Below are 22,250 nucleotides of genomic sequence, written 5' to 3'. Positions count from 1 at the left end.
GCTGCAAAATTAGTCATCTTCAAAACTCCAGTTTTCTATTTTTGTAAAAATCCCAACATGATGAAACAGCATCACAGCAAGAAATTAGATGGTTCACGTGGAAGTAATAGAGATATTCAGTTATTATTATAGAGATTAGAGAAGCCCTGTTCTTTGACATTGAGCAATCGTGCATGAATAACAGTCACACAGACACAGCCAAGCCTCTCCACCTGGAAAAACACACTTTGTGTTCAGAGACATCCCATTGCATGCTGACTGAATTTCCCAAACTTTAGAAAAGAAACACCCTCTGCACATGTGCAGAACTCTAACTGCTCAAGAGGGAACGCCTACGTGTGCGAGAGAACGTGCACGAGCCCAGTTTTTCTCGTGCACAGCTCTGTTTTCAAGTTGGAGTCGGATTGCTCATACAGGCTTACCTTCCAAAAGAAGATTTGCACTTTTCCCACTAATGTCAGACTCGCCACCGGTAAGTGAAAATCCATTTTCAAAGGACCTGATGCGCACCGGGCATGAGCACGTACGACGGCCTTACGTAAACATATCATCAGAATGATTGACAATTAGGAGGACCAATAGTCTTGATGATCCACCCGGAAGTTGAAGCCAAAATAACATCGTCCACAATACCTTTAATATTTCATATGTGTCAAAGGGCTGGACAATAGGTTCATATGTTTTCAGTCTGAAATTTGCAGAGTTGGATTTTTATTCATCAGTTTTATAGTCATCTTTTTGGACTAAAAAAATGTACATCAATATTTCTTTATTGTCAAGTAAAGAAGAAAATATTCACTGTGTGCGTGCGTGCGAGGGTATGGGTACTCTGGATCGGCAAGTATCCAAATCTAACCCCCAATTTCCACTGGATGTGGCTCCGCTGCGTTACGTCACTGCCGCGCCACCACAGCTGATAAGTTTCCACTTTAGTCTATGTGTTAATTTCCACCGGATCCGCTGCGGTACGTGTCAGCTGCTTCCCGTCTCCAACTGTCCGGTGCCCTCTACCAGATATACGCAGGACTTCCATTTCTGGAGCAAACCGGAGCACGACGCATCAATCAGCACAGAGAAAATGAAGCTAAACAGGAAATTAATCACGTACTCCGCAATAAAATATCCGGTTAGTTTTCAAAATACACTTCAGATTATATTTCAAGTAACTACATCACCAAAACGTCATAATATGTAAAAACAAATTCACACACATTCACTATATTGTTTCCTCTCATACTGTAACTGCACTGTAAACTGCAGCAACTTTGATTTAGTTCATGTTTTACTGGTGCAGTTTTATCTCCTCTGTTGGCTGTTGCTAAAAAATGTGACTATGGCAAATCCAGAGAGTCCAACCTTCTTGTACTCCTTCGTTAGGAACACTGACCTGTTTATCTGTTTATTGTTGCGTTTATAACACATACCTTTAACTGTGTAGGGAATCAAATCCTCCAAGTTGAACACTGACCAAGAGACACTAGTCTCACCATTCAATGGCGTCAGAAGGTCTGTCTCCCACTGTGAAATGCAAACTTTCCCCACAGGTGGACCTTCTCCCACTTCCTGTCCGAGCAAAGGAACAAGAGAATCTAAGAAGAGTTTGCTCCTGTTATCACCTCTCTCTTACATTACGATCAAAAGGAAACGATCAGTCAGTGTTTACATGCTAAGTTTTCAAACTTTGTCAGCTCCAGATGTCCCACAAGACGTTAGAATAACACCAGTTTTCTGTTTCCTGCTCAAATGAGAACAAAGAAACTGTTCTATGTTTGAAAAGTCACAAAAGAAAACATTATTGGAATGGTTCCTGCAGAAATTGAAATTGCCAATATAGTCTGCCCTATGCCACTTTTTTCAGGTAATTCAATAACCAACAGAATGCTATTTTAAAATGTTTCATCATTTAAAAGGCGCTTGAAATACCAGAAAACATCACAAAGATTAGTTTAAGGTATTTACAGTTAACCATATGGTAAAGAAAAAGCCTAACATGAGTTTTGACATTCCGGTTTATGAAGTACTAACTATGCTATTTTTCAGGCATGTCTGGTATCAAACTCTCTCATAATACATGATATTTCAATATATGATGTTGAAAAGATGAAATGTGTGGAATTATTCATTATGCATTTTTCTATGTTTAGGAATTCCCTCTCTTGTCTATGTCATTCCACTTCACGCCCACACTTGAGACACACCCACAAGCTGAAAGCAGAGACACTGCCCAATCAACGATATGATTTCTGAATGATGAACCAAAACACCTCCTCCAAAAGGCGTCTCCAAATTCTTTTAAAAAAAACGCGCCGTTCCAAAAACTTCAGTTTTGGACGCGGCCCCTCGTGTTTCCAGTCTTTCATTTCATTTTTCTTTTATTTGTAATTGCATCAGTTAGATTTTTAAGAACCTTGCTCGCAGCAAAAGCTTAAGACGCAAAACAGCGTGCCTGAAAGCCGACCTTCCAACATCAGAATCGTGGACCAAACCGTGGTCCCCTTTCTCCTAGTCTGAAACCGTTACTAGTCTGAGTAATTGAGATCAAGATCTTTTACAAGATACAACATTTACCATCAGCTGACACAGACCACAATAGACAGCAGCCATAATGAACAGAAATTAACAGAGAGTAACAACAACCAGAATAATAATTAGATAATGGGAACTTAAACTGTGAATGAGGGACTCGAGTATGAGGGCAGATTGTATTTCATTGAATGGTGCATAGTAACTGAAGCCGGTTTTACCAATGTACCAATGGAGTGGCATGACAGAACAAGATGTCACCATCATCGAGGACAGACAGGAAGGACGATGGCACAATGATTCCACGTTTAGTGGGAGACAGACGGATATTTATACTGACATAAAAAGCTAAGTTTAATCTTTAGTTTCTGGGTTAACTGTTGAATGTAAGTTTTGAACGTAAAAGCGATATCAAGCCAGATGCAAAAGTATTTGTATGAATCTGTGAGAGTAACGTGGATACCGTTTAAGGTCATAATGGCGGGGTAGTCATTTTCCATGTTGGTAGGAGAGAAGACACGTATTTGATTTTTTCATTGGGGATTAATTTAATTCATCTGTGGGGAGATAATTGCAGGAAATTGAAAGTGGTCTGTAGATGAGTCAGAGCTTGAGCTGGGGTGGAACCAGGGGCATATCAAATGCAATCATCTGCAAAATTGTGGACATTGAAGTATCGGTTGGGAAGAATGCTGTTATTGATGTATACTGTGAAAAGCAACGGTCCGCATTGATCAGTGCTAGGACTGAAAGGAGTGTCTTCTTCCCTCAATATTGAAATTGATTATGATATGATATGCAACACATTTTTCCTGTGTTAAATGGAATAGGTGAAAATTTCTTACAATTTATTACAGTAACTCCTTTCATTTTCAAATACTGTATTCTATAAATTTCATTACATACATAAAACATTATGATAAAAGGATACCATAGGCAAGGCAAGGCAAATTTATTTGTATAGCACATTTCATACACAAGGTAACTCAATGTGCTTTAAATGATAAAATATTGAACAGCTTAAAATCAATAAGAACATTTAAAATCATCAGTAAAATCAATTAAAATCATCAACAAACACATTACGTCAACAACATGACCAAAAATCTCCCTCTCAATCATACACAGTAGAGAAAAAGAGTGCCTTTAACTTTGATTTAAAAATGTTCACATTGGACTCTGACTTTAGCTCTGCTGGCAGTTTGTTCCACTTCTTTGCAACATAACAACTAAAAGCAGCATCACCATGTTTACTGTGAGCTCTGGTCTCCACTATCTGACCTGTGTCCATAGATCTGTGAGCTCTGGGCTCCACTATCTGACCGGTGTCCATAGATCTGAGAGACCTGCTGGGTTCATACCTGACTAACATCTCACTGATGTATTCTGGACCAAACCCATTCACAGATTTATACACCAGCAGCAGAACTTTAAAGTCTATTCTGAGGCTGACTGGGAGCCAGTGTAAAGACTTTAAAACTGTAGTAATGTGTTCTGACCTCTATGTTCTAGTTAAGACTCAAGCTGCAGTGTTCTCAACCAGCTGTAGCTGTTTGATGCTGTTTTGGGGGATTCCTGTTAGAAGACCATTACAATAATCCAACCTGCTGGAGATAAAAGCATGGACCAGTTTCTCCTGATCTTTCTGAGTCATTAAACCTTTCACTCTGGAGAAGTTATTTAGGTGGTAAAAGCTGTTTTTGTGATAGATTTGATCTGACTGCTGAATGTCAGATCTGAGTCAATCAGAACACCAAGGTTTTTGACTTGGTCATTAGCTTTTAAAGATCGAGACTCAAAATACTTGCTGACAGCAGTCCTCTTTTCCTTGTTACCAAAGACAATCACCTCCATCTTGTCATGGTTTAGTTGAAGGAAGTTTTCCCTCATCCAGCAGTTTACTTTTTCTAAGCAGTCACACAACACCTCAATGGGACCATAGTCATCTGGGTTCAGTGATAGATATAGCTGTGTGTCATCTGCATAGCTCTGATAATCAACCTTACAGTTCTATAAATTGTGTCCTAAAGGAAGCATATAAAGGCTAAACAGAAGGGGTCCAATAACAGAGCCATGAGGAACCCCACAGGACATTGGTAATCTGTCAGATTCAAAGTTTCCAATGCTTACAAAATAAGTTTGTTCCTCCAAATAATTCAAATAGGTCAGCAATACAAATTTTGAGGTAAAAAAGGACCTACTTACTGTTACTGGAAGCTAAAATATTAAGTTACTAGTATGTTTAAAAAAAACCAAAAAAACAACAAAAAAAATAATACATTTGTAGCTGAGGACTATCACTTTTGGCCATTTTTTAAAAATCTATTAATATTGTTTTTTGTTTTTTTTACTATTTATTAGGGAACTCATGAATGTCAGAATTTTAATGTGTGAATGGATATGTGCTGTGATTTATTGGTTCTGTGTTTTATTGTTGCTGCACAGGCCCTCTCTCTGTAAATGAAGTTCGTAACGGAATGGTAAAGTATTTGATTTGATAAATAAATAAAGATATCTGTATGTTTGACTGATGGCGTTATTGATCAGAATCAGAAACAGAAATGTTTTATTGGCCAAGTAGAGTTTAAAACAATACAAGGAATGTGACTTGCTTGATAAAATGCAGATTACTCTGGCAATAAGAAGACTTGAAGGTGATTTCAGAGTCGCAGCTTAAAGTTGGCTGTATAAGTGTGTTAACCTAATATCAATTGACTTTACTTAACTACTGTGTGTTTAAAACCGACATATTAAAAATTGCACAACAGATTTCCACATTTCTCAAGCAGGCATATAAGGTGTGATGTCGGAGAAGCTGCTACAAGTTATCATTGTGATGCCACTAAAAACATTAAAAACCTTGGATCAAAAGTAATTACCTGAGGTGTTACAGCTCGGCACAGCAAAGGCTATTTTCTGCAGACACTGAAATAGCTGCTGTCCAAAACTTCACTGATAAAGTTTAATAAAAGCTTCTGCCTTTGTTTCGATGTAATTGGAGTTTAACTATCGTATCATAACTGTCCAACTTCTGAAAGTTAGCGTTGGGCAGTTGAAAACATGATGAAGGCTGATCAAAGCTTCAGGACGTAGGCGAGGAGCAAACTGCCACATTAGAATGTCACTGTAACAGCTTTCCACACAGCGTTTCAATGTGATGACATGTATGCATCTTGTTGTCCTGTCAGTTCCCCTGTGGTGGAGAAATGACACTGACTGCCACTCAGCAGGCAAGTTTAACAGATTTAGTTTAACTTCTTTTTCATTGGCATAGAGAAGTCCGAAAAAGTCCTGACACACCGCTGATTGAGCAACAAGCCGAGAGGGCACAGACTACCTATTAGAGAACAATCTAAAGCTTCCACATCTCGGGCTTTAGCCAACTTTCCAAATCAGTCAGGTTTCACATTAGGCCACGAGCTGAGCAGGCACGGTGCCCTTTCTCAGCGGCATGCCCTCCATCAGGCTCCGGATGGAGCTTTTGTGCCAGGGAGCAGCTCAAGGCAGATAATGGTGGGCTAATAATGGCCAGCGAGGATCGATACATCAGTTCTTTTCTGATGGTTTGCTGGGAATCATGGGGAGCTGCTAACCTCTGTGCTGCCTCTGAAAAGATGTGTTTCCTCTCCACTAGCTATTGAGCCGCTTGCCACTGTGTTCCTTAGATCGATGCAGAAATAGAGACGTCAGAAAAAACATGATAGTTAAAGTAACCCCCACTGCCACAAAAACCTTAACTGCTATTCAACCTAACATTTTGAAGTGTAGATAAAAACTGGAATAAAATTCTACATTGTTGTGAAAGAAAAGGCTTTTTGGGCTTTGGGATAATCTAATGGTTCTCAAACGGTCGAACGTGGGACATAATAACCCACGCTCCCAATTTCTTGTCTTTACTACACGTCATTATTAGTTTATTATTACTGTTCTAAAATACCCACTTTGTTCATGTTAATAATCTGTCCTCAGAGTTAATCATGGCGTTGCACAAGGTTCAGTTTTGGGACCAATACTCTTTACTTTATATATGCTTCTACTAGGTAACATTATCAGAGAACATAATATAAATTTCCCTTGCTATGCTGATGACACACATCTCTATTTGAAAATGTAATCAGTTAATAAAACTTCAGGCTTGTCTTGAAGATATCACATCTTGGATGAGCCATAACTTTCTCCTTCTTAACCACAGTAAAAAACCTTTTTTATTAATTTTTGATACTGACTTATCTTTTATCTCTCATATTAAACAAATCACAAAGACAGCCTTCTTATATCTATAAAATCAGGAATATCTAGGCCCAGAGTGATGCTGAAAAACTAATCCATACATGTGTTACATCGAGACTAGATTATTGTAACTCCCTACTGTCAGGATGTCCTAGTAACTCACTAAAAAGTATCCAGTTAATTCAGAATGCTGCAGCCCGAATACTAACTGGAACAAACAGGAGAGAGCATATTTGTCTTTTTTTGGTGACGTGCTGACGTGGTGACGTATCGATCATTTCCTGTTTACACTCTACCGCTGCTTGCAGCGCTCTACTCCTGTGTTCTGCTAACTCTAATCAAACTTGTTGTCATTGATATTTTAGCCTTGAAAACATTTGTTTTAATTTTTTACCGTAGAGTTAAACGTACGAAGGTTAAGTAAAAAGCAATCTCGCCTCTTATAGGCAGTGTAATCTCCTTTAAACTTCCTTTTGTCCTTAGCTTAGCTTAGCTTAAATTTAGCACCTATGGCTTCTCTCTCCTCCCCTCCGCTCTCCTGCCCGGTGTGTCAGATGTTTAGTTACTCCTCGTCCTCCTTTAGGGACAATGGTAGTTGCATAAAGTGTAGCGTACTGTTAGATATGGAGGCGAGGATCAACAATCTGGAGAAGCGGTTCAGCACCCCTGATACCAAAACCGAAGCTAGCAAGCAGGACCTAGCCGGTGCGGACCGTGCTAGCTAAAATCAGCTCTATCCTGTCTCAGGGCGACGCCGAAAAACTAGTCCATGCTTTTGTTACCTCTAGACTGGATTATTGTAATTCTCTTTTAGCAGGCTGCCCGAGCAAGTCGCTTAAGACACTTCAGCTGGTTCAAAATGCTGCAGCACGTGTACTGACTAAAACTAGGAGAAGAGATCACATTACTCCTGTATTAGCCTCTCTGCATTGGCTTCCCATAAAATATAGAATAGAATTCAAGATTCTTCTTCTCACTTATAAAGCCCTAAATGGACAGGCACCGGCCTATCTCAAGGAGCTTGTAGTGCCATACAATCCCCCCAGAACACTACGCTCTCAAAATGCTGGACTACTCGTTGTTCCATTTGTCTCTAAAAGTAGTATAGGAGGAAGAGCTTTCAGTTATCAGGCCCCACTTCTCTGGAACCATCTACCAACCACGGTTCGGGGGGCAGACACCCTCTCTACCTTTAAGGTTAGGCTCAAAACATTCCTCTTTGGTAAAGCTTTTAGTTAGGAACCAGCTCATAGCTCATAATTAAGATGCAATAGGCATAGACTGCCGGGGGGGGGGTCTGGCATGCTCGGTTGGAGAGAGGTTGGAGAGGGCGTTAAGAGAGGGACCGGAGAGGGTCCCATTCCTCTCTCAAACACTCCCTCTATGTCTGCTTCTTCCCTTGTGCGTTTGCTCCTGTACTCCTTCTGGCCTTTGTCTTGCAGGTCCGTGGGATCCTTAGTGTGGAGTTACAGAGTCTCAGCGGCTCTGTCTCCACCCTCTCCTCTGCACACACCCAACACAGCATAACGTGGATGGCTGTTCATCATAGGAATGGGATCCACACAAGGTTCCTGCTGCTTAACAGAAGGTTTTCCTTGCCGCCATGATGAACTCATGTTGGGTGTGGGATACATATGTATGTGTATATACGTATATATGCATATGTGTGTATCCATAAAATGAAGAGTCCGTCCTTAAGATTGCTCTACTGTAAAGTGCCTTGAGATACCATTGGTTATGATTTGGCGCTATACAAATAAAGATTGATTGATTGATTGATTGATTTATCCAGTATTGACTTCCTGTAAAATCTAAAAAAGAGTTTAAAATCCTCCTGTTAGCATACAAAGCTCTGCATGATCAAGCTCCTGTATATCTTAGAGACCTGTTAGTGCCCTATCGTCCGGGAAAATCACAGTTTGCTGGTCTTCTGGAAGTTACTAAAGTACCTAGAAGTAAAACAGGAGGAAGAGCTTTCAGCTACCAGGCTCCTCGCCTTCGGAATCAGCTCCCAGTCTTGGTACGGGATACTGCTACCCTCTCCACCTTAACGGCTAAACTTAAAACCTACTTACAGTGAAGAAAATAAGTATTTGAACACCCTGCTATTTTGCAAGTTCTCCCACTTAGAAATCATGGAGGGGTCTGGAATTTTCATGGAAGGTGCATGTCCACTGTATGAGAGATAACCTAAAAAGAAAAATCCAGAAATCACAATCTATGATTTTTTAACAATTTATTCGTGTGATACAGCTGAAAATAAGTATTTAAACACCAATGTTAATATTTGGTAGAGTAGCCTTTGTTTGCAATTACAGAGGTCAAACGTTTCCTGTAGTTCTTCACCAGGTTTGCACAGACTGCAGGAGGGATTTTGGCCCACTCCTCCACACAGATCTTCTCTAGATCAGTCAGCTTTCTGGGCTGTCGCTGAGTAACACGGACTTTCAGCTCCCTCCAAAGATTTTCAATTGGATTTAGGTCTGGAGACTGGCTAGGCCACTCCAGAACCTTGATATGCTTCTTACGAAGCCACCCCTTGGTTTTCCTGGCTGTGTGCTTTGGGTCATTGTCATGTTGGAAGATTCAGCCACGACTCATCTTCAATGATCTGACTGAGGGAATGAGCTTTTTGGCCAATATCTCACAATACATGGCTTCAGTCATCCTCTCCTTAATACAGTACAGTCGTCCTGTCCCATGAGCAGAAAAACACCCCCAAAGCATGATGCTACCACCCCCATGCTTCACAGTAGGGATGGTGTTCTTGGGATGGTACGCATCATTCTTCTTCCTCCAAACACGCATAGCGGAATTATGACCAAAAAGGTCAATCTTGGTCTCATCTGACCACAAAACTTTCTCCCATTACTCCTCTGGATCATCCAAATGGTCATTGGCAAACTTAAGACGGGCCTTAACATGTGCTGGTTTAAGCAGGGGAACCTTCCGTGCCATGCATGATTTCAAACCATGACGTCTTAGTGTATTACCAACAGTGACCATGGAAACAGTGGTCCCAGCTCTTTTCAGGTCATTGACCATGTCCTGCCGTGTAGTACTGGGCTGATTCCTCACCTTTCTTAGCATCATTGAGACCCCACGAGGTGATATCTTGCATGGGGCTCCACTCCGATTGAGATTGTCCGTCCATAATACAGTGGAGTGGAGGAGGACTTTTAAAGGCGGACTAACAGGTCTTTGAGGGTCAGCATTCTAGCTAATAGACAGGTGTTCAAATACTTATTTTCAGCTGTATCACACGAATACATTGTTAAAAAATCATAGATTGTGATTTCTGGATTTTTCTTTTTAGGTTATCTCTCATACAGTGGACATGCACCTTCCATGAAAATTCCAGACCCCTCCATGATTTCTAAGTGGGAGAACTTGCAAAATAGCAGGGTGTTCAAATACTTATTTTCTTCAATGTATATGCTGAAGCATATATCGTATAATAGCATTAACTGAACCGCTAGAGCGGACATGGGCTCGTCTGTGAACGGTAGCATTTACAGTCCTTGGAGTCGCTGTTAGCTTACCAACAAACGGGAAGAGATTTGTCACCTTTACAATAAGTGTTGACTAGTGAGGCCCATGGCCAAGGCAGACTGACTTGATAATACCGTATCAAGTTTTTCTGCAGTTAGTGCCTTCTTCTCGCCCTTCTCTCTCTGCTCTGTTTCAAGTGTCGTGAAGCTGATAATGGCAGTTCCTGATGTGTGGTTCATGGCTCAACTAGTCTGGGACACTCTGATGTTCTCTCTCTCTATCCTGTTCTGTTGGTCCTTCTGTCCACTAACCCCAACCAGTCAAAGCAGATGGCTGCTACCTCTGAACCTGGTTCTGCTGGAGATTTCTTCCTGTTAAAAGGGAATTGTTTCTTCCCACTGTCGCTAAATGCTTGTTCATGTGGATCTTGTTGGGTTTTTTCTTTCATATTATGAATTTTATATTTTGATAAGTGGATCGAGATAACTGTTGTAATTTGCACTATACAGATAAAGTTGAATTTAATTTAATTTACATTTGAGATACTAAAAGTATAAAATACAGTTGTTTTAGACTGTATTCTATACAGTCTAAAACAACTGTATTCTAATATTTAAAAAATTCTAAAAATATATTTTTAATCAGTAATTATAATTATATATTATTACTAATATAATTATTATTATTATTGTTATTATTATTATTGTTATTATTATTATTATTATTATTATTTGATCAATTACTAGGCATTTCACGTGACCCCAATTAAATTTCAGGTGACCACACATGGGGTCAAGACCTCAAGGTTGAAAAACACTGCATTATACCAACATAAAGTTTTTGTCCTCCTCTGTCCTGTCCTTCATTACCCCTAATAAAATCTGACGTACCCTATGTTATGAAGGGCTGGTGATGGTCATAATTAAGCAATACAAATAAATGTATCATTATTATTTTTGCAAGAATAAAACATGCATAGATGTTGTGAAAAGAATGCACTATGTGTACGGTTAACCTATGACAACAAATAGACACATGCACATGGAATGATAAAAATAAAAAAAATTAAGTGTAGTTCAACCCTAAAACATCATGTTAAATGAATATGAACACAATAAAAAAAAAAGCCAAATCAGTGGTATCGATTATGCATTGATAAAAGTCAGGATTAATATTTAATCACACTGTGCTTTAATAAAAGGATCAATGCAGCTCTGCAAAATTTCTTTCATGAGTGATGGGGTGACACTTTTCCTTTAAATATTGATGAGTCCGTGAGACTCTGTAGCTGCAGTTAAGGTCAGTGTGGTGCATAACATGGAGCCAGGTTATGACCCAACGACTCTCAGCACACGAGGTGACAAAACTCCAATCTCTATGTAAATGCTGCAGAGCCCTGTTGAACAGTGCTCTGCTGTATAACCTCAAAAGAACGGGATGGGTTTTAAAAAGGATTAAAGGGATAAGCCAATACTTTTCCATGTCAAGATTTCTGCCTGACACATATCAATAATGCCTTACTCTGATAAAAACAAACTGCTGCTTGAAATCACACACACACAAAAAAAAAAAACCCTGTGTGTTTAATTAAATCTCATTTTCTCTTTCTGACCAGGGTTGGGGCCAATTACAGTTTTCAATTACAATTATATTTTGAATTATCCATGTTCAATTACAATTCAATTACGATTACTGTGACCGGCATTTTCCAATTACAACTAGATTACAATTGTTATTTTTTTACCTGAAAGTCAATTACAGTTTCACTAACTTCATTTATATAGCGTTGTGATGATTTTATGTGCTTTTGTACGTGTGCGTACAAGGTCGTTTTAGCATCTTTACATTTACATTTTAGTGCATTGATTATCATAATATCTTATGTAAAAGCTCAACTAGGGACCAGAGTTGGAATTTAGCAAGCGCTATAAACTCTTTGTACAAAAGATCAGTGACATTGACATTATTGATACTATGTAAAATTGTGTGGTCCCTTTTTTTAAAAATTCTATTATATCACCTCTAACCCTTACCATTGTATGGGTGTGAAGATTCACTCACTCACGTATTTTAATATGTAACTATATTTGTGTAAACCATAGAACGATTTTGTGTTAAGCTAAATTATAATTGACCATTTTTATAGAATTTCTATGGTAATTACAATTACAAAGTCAATTATCTGAACTAAATTACAATTCAAGTACAATTACAACTGCAACCAATTTTTTAAATTACAATTACAATTACAATTACAATTACAATTACGCTATAATTGTAGTGAATGATCAATTACGCAATTGCAATTATAACCCTGCTTTTAGGTGTGGAGGGTCAGACAAGTGAAAACATCACCTAATAGCAAAGCTACTCACATTGTACTTGATGATGTCATAGATTAGGTAGCGAGGGACGGGCTGCCCGTTTACCATGTCGATAATCATCTCCTGCAGAAACAAAACAAATGGCCAAATTAGGAGATGCACATTAAAAAAAAAGAGCCAATGGACCAAAAAAAAAAACAAACAAGGGTCAGAACTGCGTGTTACATCAGAGTATTACAGTAAGTGCTGCTTGTATGAAACAAATTGAATCAGATGGGACACCAGCATCTGAGTCTCCAGACAGTCTCTGTTCAGAGAGGAGGATAACGAGGATTTTGGGAAAAGGCTTCATCACGAAGTAGAAATAGCTCTGCACATCTGCTATGCAAGACAGCCTGAGGTCAGCTGCCGCCATGCTGCAGGACACTATGTATGCATGCACCACACACACACACACACACACACACACACACACACACACACACACACACACACACACACACACACACACACACACACACACACACACACACACACACACACACACACACACACACACACACACACACACACACACACACACACACACACAGTCTTGAAAATGTTACATGACAACGTCATGTTGAAAAGAGTTTGCAAGCATAGCCATAGCGGAGGTAGCGTGAACAAAAGTGTGAAGCTTCACCGGCTTTAACTTTAAAGGTGATGCACACTGTATGTTTCCTCCTTATAAAATATTTAGAGAACTGTGCAGATGTAGCGGACAGATCTAAAAAGGTACCAGTAAGCTGTATCTGCAGGACTAACGCACAAAAAACACTTTTTTTAAGGCTACATACGGCACAGGAGCAGATATCCTTGCCCAGAGTGATGCTGAAAAATGAATCCATGCATTTGTTACATTTAGATTAAATTATTGTAAATCCCTACTGTCAGGATGTCCCAGTATCTCACTAAAAGGTCTCCAGTTAATTCAGAATGCTGCAGCTAGAATACTAACAGGAACAAACAGGAGAGAGCATATTTCTCCAGTAATGGCTTCCCTTCGTTGGTTTCCTCTAAAATCTAGAATAGAGTTTAAAATCCTCCTTTTAGCCTACAAAGCTCTGCATGATCAAGCTCCTGTGTATCTTAGAAACCTATTAGTGCCCTATCATCCTGGCAGAACATTCCACTCTCAGTTAGCTGGTCTACTGGAAGTTCCTAAAATGTCTAGAATTAGAACAAGATGCAGAGCATTCAGCTACCAGGCTCCTCACCTTTGGAACTAGCTCCCAGTCTTAGTACGAGAGGGTGCTACTCTCTCCACCTTTAAGGCTAAACTTAAAACCTACTTATTTGCTATAGTGTATACCGTATAATAGCATTAACTTAACCACTATTAACAAAACCCTAAACCTAAAAATAGGAACTAAAAACTAAGATTGTACAGTCGAACACCAACATTATATTCAAACACGAACCACCATCTACACATAGCTCTAATGGGCTGCAATGGGATGATGTCCAATCAGACACGGTTGTGCCGGGTTGTAAACAACCCCCACTTCTGTCCCTTGTTGGATAACCCATCATACTGCTCACACTGCTTCACACCATTTACACTGATGTCCACCCCATATATCATTACGTGCGACCAGTACAAGACAAAACCTCGTCTGTAGGGGTAGCATTTCAGAGCATGGAGGATGCCGCAAGACGTTTAATCTTAACCTAACCACTAGGAAGGAGTGTAGCAGAGTGTATCGCGTTTTTCCTGCAGTCTGTGCCTTCCCCTTGTCCTCCGCTCCATTTTCTGTTTCAGGTGTCTTGATGCTGGAGGTGGCGGTTCCTGATCGATGGTCCACGGCTCAACTTGTCTGGGACACTCGGATGGTCTATACTTCTATCCTATTCTGTTTGACCTTCTGTCCACTAACCCCAACCAGTCAAAGCAGATGGCTGCCGCCTCTGAACCTGGTTCCGCTAGAGATTTCTTCCTATAAAAAAAGGGATTTTTTCCTTCCCACTGTCGCGAAATGCTTGTTAATGTGGATTTTGTTGGGTTATTTCTTTCTTACTATGGACAATTTTAATTTTTTTTGTAAAGATCTTTGAGATGACTTTGTTGTAATTTGCACTATATAATTAAAGTTGAATTGAATTGAATATATTTACATGGGATTCATGCATAAATAAGGTGAAGGACATCTTCGATATCTTGACTAATATTACTAGAGTGTTACTGTACCACAGCGGGAAACTTCAAATCAGGTTATTTTTTTAATGTTTTTTTATTGGCTTTATTTAGGTAGTATTGCATTTACAAATATGTACATTTTAACAAGAATTTATGAAGTTGTATTTAAAGAAATAATCAGTTTGTTGAGTTGTGCACTGTTATAATAATCTTAATAAGGAATCCTGGGGTGTCACTTAAAAGATATTAGCAGAAACGTGACAAATAACAGCCATAATTAAATGACAACTCAAGTAAGTTTAGTTTTTATATGTATACTTTATGTACATTTTAACAGGAAAACACAAAATGTGAGGCAAAGGGCAGAAATGTTATTTCACTGTCAGAGAACCAATATACAAATAAAAAGTATGGCGCAGTACATATAAACAGAAGAAAACCGGGACAATTCTGAGCATTATACTTAAAAATCACCACTGCCACATTCGACGTGAAACAACAAAGGAGAGATTTCATGGGAGTTACGAGGCTCCTGCCCAAAACAACCTTCAATGGAAACATGTTCAAAGCACAATTATACTTGATCAACATTTAGAAACATCACTTTTATTTTTGCGAAGATCTGTAATGGTCAACTAGCTTGTGACATTTCGTTTGTTTAATAATCTGGAAAATGTAAAAATAAAAGAGCTAAAAAAAAAAAAAAAAAGAAAAAACATTTCTTCACAACATATCTTCCTTGTTTTAATAAATCCTCTAATTTTAGCCTTTCCTGTCTGAACCATGACAAAGCAGATATTTTTTTATTTTTCACCTTTTTGTGAAGCATTTCTAACAACTTCCAACCAAAAGGCTGATGGTAGTGTCTGTGTAACGGTAAACAGTAATAGATGGCAAATGAATGCCAGCTTGCTGGTGTTCTTTTCTTCTCAACTCCCAGGACAAAGGACAAATCCCTGAAACTAAGTCCGACTAGAAAGAGACCGGGGAGTGAGTCCAATGCAATCATAACCAAGGAAGAGTTGGAAGGAATAAATGATGTCATTCCAGGAGGCAGCCATCATTATGTGTTTGGTGAATAGAACTATTGAGCAGAGGGACACAGAGGAATACATTACTGTGGCCAAAGGAATTCAATCTACATCACACATTCCACCCCAATTGTCACTGGAGTTGATGTAAAGCTCATTAAAAAACAGTTCCTCAAATGGTGCATTAAATAACAGAGACAAGGAGCTTTGGTGCAAAGATGAAGCATATGAACCGAGAGCTGGAAAAATTGACAGATAAACAGCAGTCATAACAAACCTTGTGGCAATCTGAACACAACTCCACATCTCTCCTTCAAAGGAGCATTAATATGTTGCAATTAGAGATGCTGCGTGAACGAAGCAAGTGAATTTGCCACATTAATCAGTAACGTGAGCCGAGAGCAAGCATGCGCCGGTTTGCTATACCAGAACTAATCTCTGACACAGCAAAATAAAGTGGTCAGTGACTCATCTTTGGTTATAGAATATTAAACAAGAAGCCTTGGAATTCTTTTTAAACGAACCTCTTGACAACAAAAACATGCTGCAGCTTTTGTGTGTTTCTGAGAGAAAGAAAGTGTCCTGAATGAGGGCATCTGCTCCTCAGGGGAGCTGGAGCTGTTTGGTATACAATGAAAGTCTGAACCTGAAAGGGGAGATGTTGAATACATGGTCTATGGACTAAAACTAGCACTGAGGAGCGGCAAAGTGTGCCCACATGACAATTTGTTAGTGAAAAACTACACAAAAGACTTTCGATCCTTATAGGACAAGCAGAAGAATAGACTAATTACCCCCAAACCACTTTTTTTGACTAAAAAATATATATTTTAGGTATGACTTAGTGTTGTTGATTGATCCTAGTTCTACTCTTGGACTAGGATCAAAGAGTTGGACTGGGATTGACTAAACAGTCAAAGTATTTTAATTTAGTGTATTCAGTTAAAAAAACTGTAAGCATGACTGCCCTTCATGGGATGAAATATGGCTATTACAATTAAATTTTGCCATTGGCTGAGAATGGTGCTTTGTGATGTTTTGGTGGCTTCTTATATCACAAACCACCAGCTTTGGCCCCGCCCCTCCTATAAAAACTACCACCTGTCGACTCTGCAATCTGTGATAAGGTTAGAATGAGAGTTTTGCAAAAAGAGAGGTAAAGTGAGTAATGAGTAGGTAGTTAGCATAGATTGTTCTTTGGACATTTTATAGTATAGGCTGGGTGTGTGTAAACTTATCCAGGAGCCCCGCCCATAATCAAGGAATTTCTATGAATATCCAGCCTTGATGCACATCCGCCAAAACCTTAAGGTTTAGTTCCTCTTAGTGACTCTTCGCCCTCAAACATCAAACATGTGAATGGTCAGCTTAAAACTGTCACAAGCCCAATAATGTATTTGCTGGGTACTGGAAATAGTTGGAAATATTGTGATCTACTTTCTTACTTTATATTTTCTCCTCTTAATGCAGGGCTGTGGATGACATTTTTTCCATATGAAGCAGTTTGGACACCCCTGTTGTAGAATATATTATGCTGGATTATTTCACCAGACATTTGTAAGTGGGAGGAACCTGCACCGTTCTGGCACCGACACCTTCCTACTTTAGAACAGTGGCTAATGCAGTCAACCTATTATGTTTTTCCTACTTGACTAATTGGTTATAAGAAATTTGACAGCACTGAAAAGGAAGACATGATTTATAGTTATAGAGTGAGTGACAGAATGCATTTGCAACATATTATTTGAGAGTAATTCCTATCGACAATCTGCAAAGTGTACTGCTGTTTCATGTTGGGTATCGTACAAAGTCAGGGGTAAAGACAGCATGGTGCTTCCAGAACTTACAAAACAATTTTTTCAACAATTACAATAGGCACTTACCCCATCTAGTAGTGTGTTGGCAAGGTGGGCTCGTGGATCTTTCCGCAAAGGAAACTCTAGGTTTGCTATGTGGAAGATGGAGTTGTCTCTGTCGACCATGAACACTTCATTCTTTCCATTGATCACCATCATGTATCTTGAAAAGGATAACAAATATTAGAGTTGCAATCTTTTATAGATCTGGATTAATATCGCACAATATTACATATTAATTTATAACTTTTTTCTAATGTTATATGAATGTCAGAAAGAAAGAGAAATGAAATAAACTTTTCTTGGTTTGGTTTAGTGACACCTTTGTTGTGGACACAGAACCTTTCTTTGGTTATCTCAAGTAGAGAAATACAGACACTATTTTACCAAGAACAAAAAAAAGGCTGATAGCTAAACACTAACAGAGCAGGATGCAGCCATGTAGATATAATACCAAGTGACATGTGGAAACAAATCCTCTTTTCTGTGACTGGAGAATTATGCTCCAACAGAAAAAACACCTTCTTTGCTAGAGAGGGATTGCATAAACAACTAATGGTTGTGTTTGATTAAAAAAACATGACCACAAATTCTTCTTTTTGACTAATGAGCTTTAAACATCACACAAAAACTTCCCACCTTAGTCAATGGTCCCTACCTGACTCCCAGCTCTCATATACAGTATGGTTTCTTGTAGCTTTTTGGATGCATCAGCAGCCACACCATGGGCAATGGCTTCAACAGAACACCTAAACTAGATCAACCTCAGTGTCCACCTAGGCATGCATAGACCGACTCTGGCTATTCACTGCTTTCTTGTTCTTGTTGTCTTGCCACCGGATCAATATGGTGAGGGACAAGAGAGTGAGGCTGATGACCAAAAGATGCACAAATCTCCCGCACTTCAAAGAAGTTAATGTGCACATCAATACTTCACCAATCTCTGAGCAAAGATTGAATTAATTAGCCATCTTTGCAGACACAAAGAAACCAAGTGATGAAAGAGGTTGTTGTCTTCTTTGCTTCTGAAGGACAAACATCACAAGAGTTATAAGCCCAAAAGGTAAAAATTGTTTTTTCTTTTATACACACTAAAAGATAATCAAACAATAGTACATGTAATGTTGCTGTTTTGCTCTGACAGAAAACTACTTTTCCAGTGAGGGATTTTCAACTAATGGTTGTGTTTGATTAAAAAAAAACCATGACCAGGAATAATTCTCTCAGACTAAACAGCTGTAAACATCTCACACAAGAACATTTGGAAAGGCTTTTACAGATTTTGACAACAGTCCACTGTGTCATTTGATAATATAGTACACAATTGGGTGTAACTTCCCACCTTGGTCACCCACATGTGGTTTCTTGTAGTTTTTTGGAATCGTATCAGCGGCCACACCCGAGCAATGGCTTCAACAGAACACCTAAACTAGATGAGGGTCACCAATGGGTTGGTGAAACTCGGTGAGCTCGGTTTTGTTTTGTCCACCGAGGCATGCGTAGACTGACTTGGCAGAGGAAACATCTCGATTGTTTCAACGAGACAGAGTAAGGTCTCAGCAGACATCAAAGTTACTGTTGGTCATCCACCGCATTTCTGTTCTTTTTTAGTTGTCTTGCAACCGGATCCATATAGTCAGTGACAAGACAGTGAGGCTGAAGACCAAAGAATTAATAAATCTCCCGCACTTCAAATAAATGATTGTGCACATCAATGCTTCACCAATCTTTGAGCAAAGATCAAATGAATTAACCATCTCTGCAGGCATAAAGAAACCAAGTGATGAAAGAGGTTGTTGCCTTCTTTGCTTCTGAAGGACAAACATTACATTGTGATGAGTTCAAGAAGTCAGACTTTTTGTTCTTTTATGAACACTAAAAGATAACCAAACATTAATTGAGGTAATTTTCCTGTCTGTGCAGATTTTCCTTGAGATAATGGTAGAAAATGCCTTTTCAATCCCTAATTATTTAAGTGCAAAGTAGGCGTTCAACAAAAATACCAGCGAAAATAGATGATCCTACAGGTTGTGGGTCAGATATGAGCTTTTAATTGGCATGAATTTGAGCTTCTTTTTCTCTGCATACACTCTCAAGGAGAGATCAGTAAGTTGTGGTTAATTAAAGCAAACTAAAAGGATACACTATGCTCTTTTCAGACTTTCATCAACAATTTTCCTCCTTTCGAAAGGGAGATAGTGACTTTAAATAGGTTGAGCCTAAACTAGCATATCATAGGTCTAAAGTCTAAAGACAATAACTCTGAAACAATTGAACTTCAAAGCCTTTATCCTTGAGCATGAACAGCTGACTTCAAAGGACCTTAATCTTTTATTTCATTATGTGGATCCTACACAAGCAGTTCCACGCCCCTGGGTTGTTTGTTAAGTATGTTACTTCTTGCCTGATTATATTACACTAGCACTAATTTCCTGTGACTTTATACTACAAAACTGAAAAATCAAAGTAATACCTATAGCAGGTTTATCAAAGCATTCAATAAGTGAATAAAATAAAAAAAAAAATTAAAAAACCTCTCAGCTTCTACCAGAAAATGGGATGAATATTATGGTACACCTACCTTGTGCTATAAATAAAAATGGCAGACGATGTAAAGGAATGACCAAAAATACATACACAAATACAATAAACTATCATTCTGACTGTTGCCACTTTCAATAAAACTATAAACAATTTAAAAAGGTACTTGCAGCATAAAGATGGGTAGTGTTTTATTTAAAGCTGCTGGGCATGATCGGATCAGATAAAGACATAGGCCCTTATTTTGAGGGCGCTGTTGGGGTAACTGAACTGGCACAGCCACTGAACATCTCTGTGAACCAAATGATCAAAAACAAGTTTCGGAAGTTGCTGGGAAAAGCGATGAACTCAGGTACTCACAGCTTTCTAATTGTCCCACAAGATAGCAGAACGATGGCAGCATAATAAAAAGTGAAATTTATGTCATATGGTCAAAATTCCTTTTTTTAAAAAAAAATACCGCAACATGTATCGCAGGGTTCAAAAAATCACAATGTCAGTTTTTTCCAATATCATGCAGCCCTATGTTGCCTGAGACACGGCGGTGCCTGCAATTGTTCTGCATTAACTTAACAAAATCCTTTAAGAAACATCATTTGGATATTGAAGAGTGATGAAGAGAATGTATGAGAATGGGTTTTAGGTAAAGTTACAGTAAATATTTGGTTGTAAAGAGGAAGAAAAGTACAAAGATTTGGCATAAAACAGTATTTGTCCCAAGTGGATTCAGACAGACGGGGGAGTAATAAATTAATTCATCCAAATGTTTACTGCTCAGTCAAATGAAGCGGCTGATTACAGAGCTGACATTAAAAGGCCATTTTATCTGGGGGACATTAAACTGACTCAAATCCTTTATTCTTCCTTCTGTTGTTTCCATGAGACAAGCAGATTTATTTATTTTTTTTGGCCACACCCAAAGACACAGGGTCTATTGTTACTTTTCTGTTTCCTCAAGGACAACTTCCAAAAGCAGCAGCAAAACACACCACCCTGAAAGCTCTGATCTACTGTATCAAACACTTTGAGTGAGAAGCTAATTCTACAGGAGCCTTTAATAGAGCTTTTATCTTGAAGCCGCGAAAAAAAAAAAAAAAAGATTTTACTGAATCTGACAGCAGTGCTAATATGAATAATTCATACTTGGTCCTTTGACAGCTTCATTACACACCTAATGAACTCAATTACACTTTGGATCATGCATGCTGTTCTTTAGCACAAAATACCAAGTGCTGAATCAAGGCAGGATGAACTAATGTAGTAATTAGCAAACGCGGTCCTGCTGTATTTGAAAAAGGTTAAGTAACCTAATCAAGGCGACTCAAAATAGGGGCTAATTATGTTGTGAATATAACGGATTATAAAATTCTAGCTCTTTGAAAAGGGGAGCTGGCTTTGATGGATTTGATGGTGTGCCCATACAAACACTAACACCTCACAGGGAAAACTCAGTCTGACGGCAGAGATGGATCTGAGATTAATGACTTCCCTGCAGACTGATGTATTTGTCATGCCTACTGTGGCTCCCCAGTATTACAACAAAAGGATTAGAGGTAATAAATATGGCATCAATACCAACTGGTTCAAAGAGAGAGAACGATGACAAGATGCCAAGTGAATTGATGGCGCTTACGCCATCTACACCAACAACTGAAATGTCATTTTGAAGACAATTTTAAAGAGTAAAACACTAACCCAACAATAAATATGAATGAAAGCTTCTTTCTTTTTAACGAAAGCTTACAGAACAAGATGCGAGATATATACCTTTTCTGAGGTTGAATAATAACAAATCTATAAAAGTTTGTAAATACCTCAAAGCTATGTCAATGGGGTAGATTTGATTCCACAACAGGGACATCCCCTTGTTACAGCAGCGAAAATATGAAGCGGAAAATTGAAAAACAAAATAAACCCCATGCAAAAAGGAAAAACTTTTTTTTCTCCTTACCACTTTAATCAACACATTTTTTTTATTTTAGTATGCTGTGAAATAATATTTTTGTTTTATTATCAACTCAATAAATACAAAGAGTTGTAAATGAATGTAAATCCAAGTTAAATGAAAAGCTTG

The 22,250-nt window shown here is 38.7% G+C and overlaps 1 protein-coding gene across 2 annotated transcripts in view; it reads right to left on the bottom strand.

Annotated features, from left to right (window-relative positions):
• rngtt (RNA guanylyltransferase and 5'-phosphatase) overlaps positions 1–22,250 on the bottom strand; it is a 115,310-nt gene that overhangs the window by 63,716 nt on the left and 29,344 nt on the right. The window contains exons 9-10 of one of the 2 annotated variants that reach the window (XM_028440044.1): positions 17,663–17,798; positions 12,621–12,692 (exon numbers count right to left, since the gene is read on the bottom strand). In XM_028440044.1, the coding sequence (XP_028295845.1) occupies positions 12,621–12,692; positions 17,663–17,798 (208 nt within the window). The remainder of the gene's footprint in view (positions 1–12,620; positions 12,693–17,662; positions 17,799–22,250) is intronic. The other variant, XM_028440045.1, reaches the window with a different exon arrangement.

The sequence above is a fragment of the Gouania willdenowi genome, chromosome 24 (assembly GCF_900634775.1).
Source record: "Gouania willdenowi chromosome 24, fGouWil2.1, whole genome shotgun sequence".
Classification (NCBI taxonomy): Eukaryota; Metazoa; Chordata; class Actinopteri; order Blenniiformes; family Gobiesocidae; genus Gouania; species Gouania willdenowi.
This window is presented reverse-complemented; position numbering and strand designations above follow the sequence as displayed.